We start from the raw sequence: 14,366 nt of genomic DNA on the forward strand, positions 1-14,366 counted from the left end.
ATTTTATATGGTATATATATCAGACCTAAAATGTATTGAGCCTTTTCAACACGAGATTCTGTTAGTGTCCCAAATGTCAGGGTACATGACTCGCAGCAGGTCAGACCTAACGTGAGCTGACAGTTGAAGTTAGCAGACGTGCAAGTGTTGCAATTAAAATAATCAGACATAAAATATTGCGCCGTGAAAATGAGTGAACATTTCGCTAAGCTGCACTACATTTGACGATTTTATTTCGATAAAGGTACAAATGCTGCAGAGACACGTGAAGATATTTGTATTGTTCATGGGGAAGACAAGTTATCAAAAGCTTGTTCAATCACTTTTCTTCTGGAAATTTTGATGTCCAAGATGTTCCTCGCAGTAAGCGATCAATCACAACAAAAGTGGATGCTATTCTAGCAAGAGCTGAGCAAGATCGGCATGTACGCTGCCATGTCCTCACCAATGATCTAAACACGCATTACCAAACAGTGTTAGATCATTTGGAGTAGGTTCGCTACAGAAAGAAGCTAGACTTTTGGGTGCCACATGATCTGACTCAAAAATATTTACCTGATCGAATTTCTATCTATGAATTTCTATGAAATCGAACTTATAGCCATTTCTGAAGAGGTTGAGTGATGAAACGTGGATAACTTACAACAATGTGCGAAGAGAAAGAAACTCCACAATCTGTAGCAAATTCCACATTGACATCTAGGAAGGTTATGCGTTTAGTGGGATTGGAAGGGCTTCATGTATCACAACTGCTGCCGCCGAGAACATCGATAGACTCGAACATATGCTGTCGACAATCAGCGCGAATGCACCTAGCAATTCAAAAGAGACGGTCGAAATTTGTTAACAGATAGGGTGTCGTATACCACGGTGACAACACCAGACCACATATATTTCTTACGAGGTTGAGTGGAAGGTTTTAATGTATTCATTGTACAGGTCGGACCTGGTACCGTCAGACTATAATTTATTTCGGTCTCTTCAGAACTCTCTAAATAGGTTAAATTAGTTTCAAAAAAAGGCCCGTGAAAACTACATGTCAAAATATTTGACCAGGAACCACAGAAGTTCTGTAACGATGAATTATGGTGTTGAAGGAAAAATGGCAAAATGTCATCGAACAAAATCACTACATGGAATTCCCATATAGAGCTCATCTGAATGTTTTACAAGTACTTCTCTGTTCTTTAATTTCCTTTATTTTTCTTCCTACTTCCTATTTTTCCTATTGCATAAGCATTCAGCTAAAGTTCTTAAAGTATACTTTTAAATACGTGTGATCATTTTTTCTCACTCCTTTTTGGTTAGTAACTCAATTTCCATTTCCACTTTGAGATTCCTTTGTTCCTGCCACATCCTTCTTATACACACACACACCGATGATTAATTACTTTCTATATGTACTCATTGAAGTACAAGGTACGCATTCAGAATAAATTACTAGAAATCATAAACTCAGATTGAAATTATAGTACCATCACAAATAGTGATGACAAATTTACAGTTACATTTGATTTCTTCTTTGAGAAGCATTACCAGAGACTTAATATCCCTAATACTAAATAAATACCTACCCAAACCAACAGTAAATAACTCTTGCGTTGTGAACGGCCTGCAGTCGCCACCCGATAAAAGTAGCATTTTTTAAAACTACGCAAACAGGTCCATTTTCGTCAGCAGTTAGCTGCTGCGTGGATTCTGATCACACACTAAAATGGTGAAAATGATCGAATCCAATGCTTATTCACAAAACCAAGCTGTAAATTTATGACGCCTTTAAGCGGTGTTTTTGCGTATAATCACATGATGTCTCGCTGATGCACTTGATGTCATTATGTACAGGTACACGTGGGAATTTTAAGGGAGACAGTGAGAAACTGTGGAAAACAACGGTATCGCTACTTCGAACTGGTAATTTTCTAAATCATGTTGACAATGTTCAATGTTCCTAACCATCTTATGACCCGGATCAGATTCTCACCTTTTCTGGTCTTATGTACGCTTTTGATTTGTTTTCTACTTTCACTCACCTAGATTATATGATATCCAGTATCAATATACAAAATATTGGAAGCATGCATTTGAAATAAAAAGTTAACCAGAAAATAAGTAAATGAAGTCTAAATATTCCTGTAAGTAATGACATTTTTCTCAAAGCTTGAGCGAAGAAATATATATCATACTTACCTGCTCTATACATGGAGACACAGGCCTGCCAAACGACGTAATGCCATGTCCTTTAGCATTTTCTCTTTTAATAAGACCAATTAGCAGCTTTGCTGTATCTCCTAGAAACAAAGAGTAATAAGAAATAAGATACAAAGAGTAATCAACATTTTTCTTCTTTCGTAATCATTATCGTCTCAGTAAGTTATTTACAGCAGAAACACGAGAAAGTGGTCCTGATTCTGATGGTTTTTAATTTTTTAAAACTTGAAATACATATTTCAATGTACAGAGTCCGGCAAAAAGACCTCCCGTATTTGGAGTGTAGAGGAAGCGAGGAAGCTGTGATTACTACTCAGCAGGCACTTCGCATTCGGTTCGGACTTGGCTGACATAATTCTGTTCCGGATAGAAAAACTAGTCAAGTTTGATACCCAAACTTGAACAGTTTTTCTTTCTGTCCGGAACAGAATTATGTCGGCCAAGTCCGAACCGAATGCCCGCTGAATAGTAATCACAGTACCACCATTACGAACATACTCCTCCACAACAAATGCACGATGCTCACCGCACCACTCCACTGCGACTACTGAAAATGGCACGTATATCGCTATCGATCGATACTCCGTATCCCCACACAGCGCCCCCTCCAAATACGGGAGGTCTTTTTGCCGGATCTGTATTATACAAGTTGAAATAACGAAGCCATGCTCTTGTACCGTAGGCCACTTAGATTAAGCAATTTACTCTATAACATGCATAAAATGCAGATTAAATACTATACACACTCAAGCCTGCGATTAGATTCTGTCGTATGTCAATTCAACCCATTTAAGGTTGTTCTTATTTACATATCCAGACCCTGCTTTATTTAACTTAAAATCTGATTTGCTTACCCATCGGCCTTTTACGTACGGGCTTTCGAACCAACACTACTTACTTCTCGAGTAGACCCTACATGAGAACCAGGTGTCCCATTAATCTCAGATACTTCGGTCCAATTTCTTACAATACGTACGTAGATACAATTGTACAGTTATCCTGTATCACATAGTGTCTGATGAAGCCAAAGAGTTAGTTGGTGAAACTGTAACACGTGTTGAATTTTAATGAAAATATATGGTTTTGCTCAGCAAATAATTAGATTATATTTAATTATAACAAAGCAAAGCTTCTACTTATGGGAAAAATCAACTGGCTGAATTCCTTGTCATGTTGTGTTGTTCAAGAAATGTAATTCCCTAAGAAGAATATTAAAAAAAAAAAAAAAAAAAAAAAACCTAACGCCCCTGTTGGTAACGGTTATTTCCTGTAGCAGGGTGTCTACTAAAATTCCAAAATGAAATTTCGTGACCTTTTCTTCACCAAATCATAAAATTTCCTAACATTTTCAATAGCGAATTCGGGTACGAATTAGCCGAATTTTCATCCATGCGATAGAAACGTACTTTGCTTGCGATTTGGTAGCGTCTAAAGCCGACCATAGACATTTTTGGTGGTGAATTCTTACGTTTTATAGAACAAAAATTTTCAATCTGTACTTACATTTGCACAGTTAAAAAAAAAATCGTGACCCAAACGCTAAATTTCATGACTTTTTCGTGATTTTCATGACCGTTTTCTGATTTCGTGACTTTTTCGTGACATTCGTGACTTTCGGACCGATAGACACCCTGTGTAGACTAAGGACATGGATAAATAATGGAAGTAAAATTATGAAAGAACTGGTGAAATGAAAATGTGGGGGGACCCCACAGGGAAACCCCAAAGACATGATGCTGTCTACCATAAATTGTAACAGGGACCCCTCCTACCAGAGCTGTGTGCTCTACCACCGACCCATTGTACTCACTTTGGAAAGAATCAGTCGATATGGTTTTAAAATTACACATTTTTCAATGTTTTTAGATTAAATCGTGTTGTAACATCACTAGTTACGCACAATATAAACTAACAAATTTCATGGCTTAACAAACACACAGGTTCATCGCCGCAGAAATGGAATTGATCAATGGCTCCTGCTTTATGCTAACTAATCTAATCAGGATTATTATTATCCTCCCATTTTCTTCTCGGCGTATCCAACAAACCTTCTATTTCCTACTCTAACAATCCCTTAAACGTTGCAGCCTAAACTTTTATAGCTTCTTCATCCGCTCGTTTGTTCGTTTCTTTATACATCATGCATCTATCTACTTTTAAGTTGTTCAAATATTCCAAGATTTTTTTCTTAAGCTTAGTTTGACTACAAGTATCAGTCAACCCTGTTAAAATTTTACTTCTCTAATTTAATACCATTAACGTTATCAGTGGCGTATTTACGATTTTGTTTCGGGGGTGGCTTTGCTAACTTTCGGGGGGAAGAAGACTTTGCCTGGAAATGTGAAAATTCTGCAATATATTTCATTTATCGTAGTATAGTAAGAAAGATTTCGGGGGAAGCTTATGTCCGGAAGTCCCCTCCTAAATACGCCACTGAACGTTATATACTTTTTTTTTTTAGTATACTGCGACTATGATTCAGTCAGTAAATAAGTGAAAGAAAAAAATACGTCTTGCTACTTTTAACCAGAGATCAATTAGTATCTCGAACTAACATTGGTTGCATCTGTTTGTCAATGTTCTGCTACTAATGAATACCAGTAATTTGCTTTGATGAAGAGGTTTACAATGGAGGAAGATTACGTTGGGTTGATTTTGAGTTTAACGTCCCGTTCAGCAGCGAGGCTATATGAGACGTGGACCTACTGATTAAAGCGAAATCTGAAACACATGAGCTCCACCGGGAATCGAACCCGGGACTCCCACGCCAACCGCTTAGCCACGAAGGAGCTCGAGGAAGATTACGCTTCAGTGAATCGACACACATGTCTACCAGTTCTTCTTATTTTGGATACAGAACAGCCTCGATTACGACTAAATATTAATATTATACATTACATTTATTGTCAGAAATAATAACAGCTACAACAGGAAATTATTTAATTTATAAACAGGGTTTGAAAAAAACGTTTTAAAAAACACCTGGGCCCATATGGGTTTTTCGGATTTAATTGTTTTTTTTTTTTCGAAATATTTCAATGTCTTTGGGGTTAAAATACTAAAACGTGATTTATATTTCAAGACTGTTATTGTCACAACTTGCAACAATTTTCCATTCACTGCTGTTTTGAAACAATAGCCGCCATCTTGAAATTTTACATTGGATAGCCGAGAAAATCTATACAGCAAATTTAGAATGTCTCGTACTTCTACCCTCAAAATTGCAACTTAAAAGTCCGAAAATTGCACGCTGTTGCATATATACCCGCTATTTTGAAAAATGGATGCCATTTTGAAATTTTTATGTTGGTATGCCGCCAAAATATATACAGGAAATTTAGAATGTCTCGTGCTTGTACCCTGAAAATTTAAACTTAAAAGACAGAAAGTTGTACCCTATCAAAAACACAGTTTGGTTTTAATGGGGTTGCATAGTCCCTTTTAAGAATCACTATTAGATCAATCGCATCACATAATAAGAATTGACATGTCAATACTTATGGATTTCATGAAAATACCTTACAAAAGTGCAACTTAACATATTAATATGGTGTTGGACCACTTTTTTACTCTCAAAACAGCTCTGATGCGACGTGAAATCAAGTCATAAAAGCCATGACAAGTAAAATATTAAACCATTTTGCAAGTAGGCTATCATTCGTAAGAGATGAATTCGTGTCTCCAAAATGGACTACAATGTTCAATGATGTTGAGGTCTGGAGATTGAGCATGCCAGAGAATTTGTTCAACTTCATCTTGATGTTCGTAAAACCACGCTGCAACAGCTCCAGCAGTGTGAATAGGTGCATTATCACCCTGCAATATAGCTTAACTGTACGGGAAATGTTGCGATACACAGGGTGCACAGGGTCTTTTAAAATGACGATATAATCACAGGCAGTTCAAGACTGGTCACAGAACCCATTGAAAATTAGAATATTGCGCCCACAGCATCAATCGTTACTACGTTTCACGACTGGGCGGAGAGAATGCAAATCATATACTTTTTCGGGCGGCCGTCATACATAAATACGGCCTGTGGTTTGCAATAAGGTGAATGATGACTCATCCGGCCATATGACAGTTTCCAATCATCAGCAATCCATGTTGCATGTTCGCCCTGCTAAATCGTTATGGTTCCCTATCAGTGGTTTCGCCCTCGCATGTCCATGTCATATAACTCGCAGCGGACTGAGATTGTCGACCCAAGCTGCCTGACTTCCTCCATCACCTGCATCACAATCGCACGATGTTTCTGAGTGACAATCCGTTTTAATGCTGGTAGGGTCTGTCACTGAGAGATTTTTTCTGACCACTGCTCCTCTTCGCCGGTATGAGTTTTTCACCACCTTGGATTTTGTCCCTCGCGACCACACAACATACCTGCTACTTTCGTCACGTTAGTACTACATAACCCAGCGCTAACAGTTTGCTCTTTTTAGAAATTAGATAAATCGACCATTTTACGCTATCACCGTTTGCTTACTTCACTTCATACTGTTCTACTCAGAGTAGAAAAAATAATATTTTTCCCTAAATCGATTTTTTAAAATTTAAATTATATCTTTCTCCTCGTATAATACTTGTCGCGAACTGAAAAAATAAATAAATTAGAAATTAGTATTAAATGTTAGTTATGCCATTTAAATGAAAACATTGGGGTTGAATTTTGAATTAATCCCCAATCGTTAAATTATTTGTATCCCAAACAATGTTTGTTAAGCATTAAGAAAAGGTACAGTTATGTTTATCAACATGGCACTTTTTTTTTCAAAAGTTATTGATATTTGGCAGGGACGTATTTTTTAAAAAAAAATCAAAGTAGTTTGCGGTATGAAATACTATAAAATACGTAAATTTCGCCTAAAGTTATGTAAATGTACATTTTTTTTTTTTTTTTTTTTTTTTTTTAAGTTTCGGAACCCCCTTAATATGTTCCTATTACCTGGAACAAACATATGCGCACACAAAAGAGCCTTTGTCATAAATGTCGATTGTGATTTCCCTCGTGGAATAGTTAACAATTTACAAACCCTATGTTACGAAGAGAAGAAAGCAAGATTGCTCCGTTACTCGTTCAAAACGGAATTTTCCCAAATCATATTGTGCACGAAACACTTGTTTTCATACTGTGCTGTACATGCATTTACGTCTCATTGTATTATGATTATTATCTTCCATAATCGAAACAAGAGCTCAGAAACGGAATTTTACTTATCTTCACTTCAAATTACCTAATTTATTTCGGGTTTTGATTTAAATAAATTTTTATCGAAAAAATCAGGTGATTTAAATCTTTATTTAAATCGTGATTTAAATCAATCCATCTTGGTTCTACTGCTCCTCATACATTGCGGAGGTTGCTCTAATACACCATTATAAAGAGCCCGGTGCTATGGTCACCACCTCATCGTTGCCAACCGCCTAATATGACTTTTTTTTTAAGTCAAATGTTTCCATTAATTGATAAGTATCTGTATTTTCAACTCTAGTACCTACATACGTTGGAAAATAAATGTGTAACTTACTTTGATCTTGTGAGAATAGAACCTTGATATGCGTCTGACTTAAGGCACATAGTATCTGATAAAAGTGCTTTGAAGATTTGAATTGAGCATTGGCACCTACTCTTCCCTGTTTAATCTTCTCATCTTCTAATATGACAAATACATAAATGAACAGGGACAACATACTTCTCATCCTTTCTAGAAAGTCTTTCCTGTTGGTAATATCTGGAAAACAGAAAAAGTTTTTTTCAGTGATAAAATAAAACTGAATAAAACAAAATCATTTCACTTTGCTTTCTGTTCAAGATTTCCTGAAACAATATTTGATGTCTCTGTGGGATTATCTCATGTTCCCTTCTTTCCCCTCTCCCTGTTCAGACACACGTATACATATTGTCTGGTTGTGGAAACCATATATTCTCCTATCGATAATATATTGCGTATGGGCATTAATTTTAAGGGATTTCCAGAGACGGCGTAACTAGTCTTGTATCGCCGTGTGTTCCTGTTTCGCTGAAAGGGGTTAAAACCGGCTTTTCACGCTCAGCGTTGACATGTTTCGAAAAGCAGAAAAAGAACCTAATGTGTGTTTTCCTGTTTCGCAGAATTTGAGATTTTATTTTGCACATAGGTTTGTGAGAAATCTGTACGTCACCAGAAATACGCTGATATTTGTATTACATGTTCAGAAATGTCGATATTTGTATTACATGCTGAGAAAATGATTCCATTGTAATAATGCAATCACTATAGCCCGGATTCCCATGTACAAATAAACTCCAAGATATGCATAGAAATATGCATGAAAAATATATATAAAAATGCTATAAAATATGCATTAAAAATTTGACGTATGCACTGAAATATATGCTAAGAAAATAAAATTTCAATTTCTTACAAAAATATCTTACTTTAATTACGTCTGTTGCAATCGAAAGTGAATTTAACTAGGATTGTGAGCGACAAACACAAAGCTTTTTTAAAAAAATCTTCATCTGCGTATACAAAGTGATTCAGTTTTTCTTTAAATATAAGTTATTTTCTTGTGATAGACTCTGAAATATGCTAGTATGCAGCAACAAAATTGGAACCAGTTTGATAATGACAGTGAAAGAACCACGAACAATGCTGAGGCTTGGCATTCAAGTTTAATAGGAAGTCGACAGAAGGTCATCCGAACATATATAAGTTCATTTTCCGTTTGAAGCAAGAACAGTCCAAGAATGAGATGTCAATGCAGCTTCGGGAAGCAGGCAATTTAACTTTGTGAAGAAGATTCTGGAGACGTTTAGACAGTCATATTCATGTTCTTACGACAGGTGTATGTTGGTGAAATTGGCCTTATTCCATATTTTAATGCAATATCTCATTACATTCGTTTCGATAGTTAACGTTATACTCCAATGAAGACAAGGCGATATTAAAAGTTGCACATAAATACTAAATTTATTAAGGTTCATGACATCATTATTTAATGTATTTTTTCATTTATGTGTATGTCTTTGTTTATTTTCTCATTGCAGTATCATGACTGGACTTGCGCGACAAGGCTCTATTCCGAGCCGCACCTCTGTCTTACATTTATGTTGTATTTTTTTATTTTCGCCAAATATTTCTAATATTGAGGTGCTATCAAAACTCTTCATGCCGTTCTCCGAAACAAAAGGTAATTGAGGTGAATTACTCGTCGACATTTAGCCGCTAGGATATTTCTGCGAAACAGGAATGTGTAAAATTGGCGACGCTGCACACTGATAACGCATTTTGCGAAACAGGAGGTAACTCTATATCGCATCGGATCACAATGCTAACTTCATGCCAAGCCATCAACACGTGGCGTTAGTTGTCAATATGTATTAGCTTGCGAAAGTGTAAAAGACATGACTTTTTTGAACGTTGATTATGTCATCTTTTGTGCCTGCAAAACGCAATTTGCAAGAAGCTTTGCTTTTCTGCTTCCATTAGAAGAAACGTACTGCTGAAAGTCAACGAATGCTGTTGAAAGCTTATGCTGATTATGGCTCATCAATTGTAACATGTCAGTAATGGTTTCGGTGCTATAAAAAAGATGATTTTGACACGAAAAATAAGGAACGTTCAGACAAGCCACAAAAATTTGAAGACGAAGAACTGGAATCTTTACTTAAGGACTCGAGCCAAACACAAAAACTTGTAGCATTATTAAATGTTGATCGATTAACGAGTTCCAGACGTTCAAGGACCATTGGAATGGTTCACAAGCAAGGAAATCGCAGCTATACGAGCTGAAGCCGAGAGACATTGAAAGGCGCAAAACGACCTCTGAAGTGTTGTTTAAAAAATACATAAGAAAATGTTTCTTATATCGTATTGTAACGGGTGATGAAAAATGGATACGCTACGATAATCCGAAACGGAAAAAAACAGGCGTCAAGCTAACGCTCTATATCTGGTGGAATCAGCTGGGTGTAGTGTATTATAAGCTGCTGCATGGGAGCCATGAAGCCGTACATTCAAGCAAAATCGGATAAATTTTGCGAAAAGGCACGACAAAATGATCTTCCAGGACGACAACGCTCGACCTCATATTATGAAACCGGTCAAGGGAAAGTTAGATGCGTTTAACAGGAATGTCCTATCATACCAGCCATATTCACCAGATATTGCTCCTTCCGATTATTAACTATTTCGTTGGCTGACTCATGATTTGTTTGAGCAGCGCTTCCTTTCTTATGACGACATCATAAAATGAGTGGATTCGTGGATAGCTTCTACAGATGTAATGTTCTTTCGACATGGAATCTACTTATTACCAGAAAGATAAAAAAAAGGTAGTGGCTAGCGAACGTATACTATTTTGAAAAATCAATTTGCAATCATTTCTTCACAATTAAACCATATTGTTACCCACAATCCCTTAAAATTAATGAATATAAATATGAAAGAAGCCTATTTTATCTCAAATCGATTGAATGATATTATCATGTCTTAGGAACCTCAGTAAATTTGTAAACATTATATAGAAACTGACTTCAGTTTGCTGTTTGTTTAATTTCATTCTTATCTAAAATCGCAAATGGCAAATGAAACCACATACAATAGTATTTCTTTCACAAACTCACTTATATTGGTATATACGATAATGCTACTTCGACTTCAGTTCATTTTTATTATGAATTCTAATAAACTGTTAGCATATTAGCTGACTGAAAGTGTTTATGATACAGACTGGGATCATACATACCTGATGGATGAAGTCGCTCTACACCCATCCTCCGACTAATAATGTAATCTGCATCATTCACAGTTCTTACCATAACTTCTACTTCTCGACTGACACGTAGTGCCGTTATCACCTCAGAAGCAATTGCAGATTCTTTAGCCGAGACAATTATGGCAGGAACACCACCATTCTGAAACAGAAAATGTCGACTTGGAGAATTATCATGGCTTATTTATAGAAGAGTAGAGATGCAAGGGCTCGGAAAAAAACCGGCTTTTTTGGAAAAAAACTCGGTTTTTTCTGCTTTGCTTTTTTGCTTCGGAAATTTTGGGCTTTTTTCAAAATACTGCTTTAAATTGATAAAACAGACTTTGTATCGCTTCTCTATAACACAAAAAATCATTTAATTAGTGGTTGATGCTGATAATAATATAAAACATCGAAAATAAACTATGAATTTCGAAAAAATATTTCAAACAATTTTTCTTCAACATATTTACATTATGAATTCCACAGGATTAACCAATGTATATAATAAGAATTTTTTAACCTCCTATATACAAAAGTAAGCAGAGTTGGCAAGAACCGTGGTTGTTTTTGAAAATGCCAAAAACCCGTTTTGGGGGGGATGTTTAAACCAGGCTTTTTTGGTTTAAACCAGGCTTTTTTGACTTAGATTTTTTGCTTTATGTATTTATATTACATATTTACAGAAATAGCCTAAGTTTGTTTCGCCTTGATGTTATTATGCAACAGCGGGGTTATGCCGGAAGAACTCCCATAAGCTTAAAGAAGTGCGGTCAGTAAATTTCTTAAGTTGGGAATCTCCCGCCCTAGCCACTGGGAAAATCCCGTCATTACTTGAAATGTAAGACAATAACGGGAAAATCCTGTTATTGCTTTGCATGTAAAATTTAAAGGTCAACGTACCATAATCAGTACGCTAAAACTGAGGTATTAAATTACAAATTTAGTACCGGTACGTAGATATCATTGAAAGTCCAATCCAAGCTAATGTTGGAAGCTACGTAGGCAATCGATAAATTTTGCCAATTTCTATCAATATATTTAAGCAATATTGGCTTCTTTATAAAACAACACGCTTTTAGGCATGTAGAAATATACAATTTGGTTTGTTTCGTATATTTAGGCTTAACATCCTTACGAAATACCGAGGTTATCAAGGAGAAGACTTTCGCTTAAACTGACATCCGAACCGCTACTTGGGTTACGCATGAAAGAAGGATTGTGGTTCGACCGAGAATTGAACATGGGACACCTTGATTAAAAGGTGAAAGGGAAATAAAACTATTGCAGGTAGTTTGATATCTGGAAACGTTACCATGAAGTTCACACGATTCGCATTTTTCATTCTTTTTATTTTTGTGGTTTAAACCAGTTATTAAAAAAAAAAAGTTGGTGTAAATCAGCCAACCCTAAAAGTAAACACTTCTTTTTAAAGAATACACAAATAACTAGCAAAATAGTATGTAGTATTTTTACTTCAAAATATCCCATACCCTCTTTTTGAAACAAAATAAAATTAAAATAAAACATAAGAGAAATACTTAGATTTATATGATACACTTAAAGGCTGCACATCTAGAGCTTTTGGTTCTGTATATTCTTGAAATTCTACAGTTAAGTTTTATAGAACCACCATCACAGTTTACCCAATCCTCAAGTTTTCTGAATTTTTAACAAGAGGGATTCAACATATCATTATGGAACTCCCCCCCCCCCAAAAAAAAAGACTACGGAATATATTTAAGTTAAGCTAAATACAACTGCACAATAAACATGACTGAGTGATTAGCTTTTGCGCTTTTATCAGGAAGTCCGGGATTCAACCAGCAACCAGCATCAACGCGTTACTTGCCCCAAAAAAGTAACTGTTACTTTACTTCGAAAGTAACGCGTTACTAACGCGTTACTTTTAGGTCCGAAACTTTAAATATGTGAAAAAGATTATTACTTCAATTTTCCGTACTACTATTACCACCGCTATTATTATTATTATTATTATTATTATTATTATTGCACTTCTGAATCGCTTTATTAATACACAAGAACAAATTTTTACTTGTTATATGAACATTTTCATATAGTGTAACATTGATAAAATGCCATACTGCGTTACTCGTAGGAATGAGTACGAGCGAGTTTTCTTTGAAACTCGATTCGACTAGAAACATACATCTTTGAGCTTGACCCGAGAACTCGGCTCGAAAAATTTTCTCCAACTCGACTCGAATTGGAGTCGACTTTCGAGTACTCTCTTCAAGTATATATTACATAGACAATATAATTATTATCTATGACACTACTACTACTACAACTTCTTCTTCTTCTTCTTCTTCTTCTTCTTATTATTATAAGAACGCCGCATATAAACATGAAAGATAGGCGGTTTGTATTTGAATACTAAAAACTAGTTGATTGCCAACCTCGCTAGTCGTGAAGTCTAGGAGTCAAGGACATTGTTCACGACATTCTGAATTTGGGTCTAGGTTGAGTATTCGAGCTTGAGCCAAACACTGTTAAAAATTATAAGGCACTGGCCAAATATCTTCAAATCTGCTCGGCCCGGGCTTAGAATTGTCAACGCCTCGAGCAGCTCGGCTCACAGCTCAATCACTATCGACCTGAACCGAGAAGTGAGCCGAGCCAACAGCTCACCCAACCAACTCGGCTAGAGCCCTCGGCTCGGTTGAGCCGAACCGAGCAGATGGCTCATCCCAACCAAGCCAGTTCGAGTCGATGGTTCACCCCAAGCAAGCCGGCTCGAGCTATCTTCTCAGTTGAGCCGAGCGGAGCTGAGCTTGTTATAAAAAATCTCTTGTGGTCTCGCTATCGAGACGAGAGGAGATGCGAACAGTGTACCCTCTCGTGAGCAACACTAAAAGCATTCCATATTACTGCTTAGCTTACATTTCTTATGGTTTTCGCTTTCCAGTGTAATCAGGCCATGATTTCAAGACGAGTTAAAACGAACGAGCCATTTAACAAACTCGACTGGACTCGAAACTCGACGCGATAAACTGAATCGGCTTGGAACTCGACTCGAGAATATTACCTTTGACTTGACTCGAAACTCGACTTGAATTCGAGTCGAATCGAGTTTTATCTTGACTTGTGCTCATCCTTATGCGTTAGAAAAAAATTGTTGCGTATTATTATACTGCTAAACTATTTATATAATAATAACAATGTTGTTATGTAAAATTAAAAATACAGAATATAGAGAAACATAACACTACAATCAATAAAATGAGAACACATGAACTGGGGGTGAATCAAAACTTGCCAGTAATTCTAAAGTCGATACATGCTTTTTAAAGCTGGTTTCAAACTCTATAATCAACAGGACTCTAGGATAAGCAAACTGGTCTGAAAGAACTCCAATATTACATACCATCAGCAAACTATTTTCTAGTAATAAAGTAGGC

The 14,366-nt window shown here is 36.3% G+C and overlaps 1 protein-coding gene across 6 annotated transcripts in view; it reads right to left on the reverse strand.

The window, feature by feature from the left end:
* Window positions 1–14,366, reverse strand: part of Fancm (FA complementation group M) — a 255,915-nt gene that overhangs the window by 5,973 nt on the left and 235,576 nt on the right. For all 6 annotated transcript variants that reach the window (XM_081735480.1, XM_081735483.1, XM_081735478.1 and 3 more), the window contains 3 exons: window positions 10,939–11,107; window positions 7,737–7,940; window positions 2,188–2,288 (listed from right to left, as the gene is read on the reverse strand). In XM_081735480.1, the coding sequence (XP_081591606.1) occupies window positions 2,188–2,288; window positions 7,737–7,940; window positions 10,939–11,107 (474 nt within the window). The remainder of the gene's footprint in view (window positions 1–2,187; window positions 2,289–7,736; window positions 7,941–10,938; window positions 11,108–14,366) is intronic.

This window comes from Thermobia domestica, chromosome 13, assembly GCF_964235325.1.
Source record: "Thermobia domestica chromosome 13, izTheDome1.hap1.1, whole genome shotgun sequence".
NCBI classification, from domain to species: Eukaryota; Metazoa; Arthropoda; class Insecta; order Zygentoma; family Lepismatidae; genus Thermobia; species Thermobia domestica.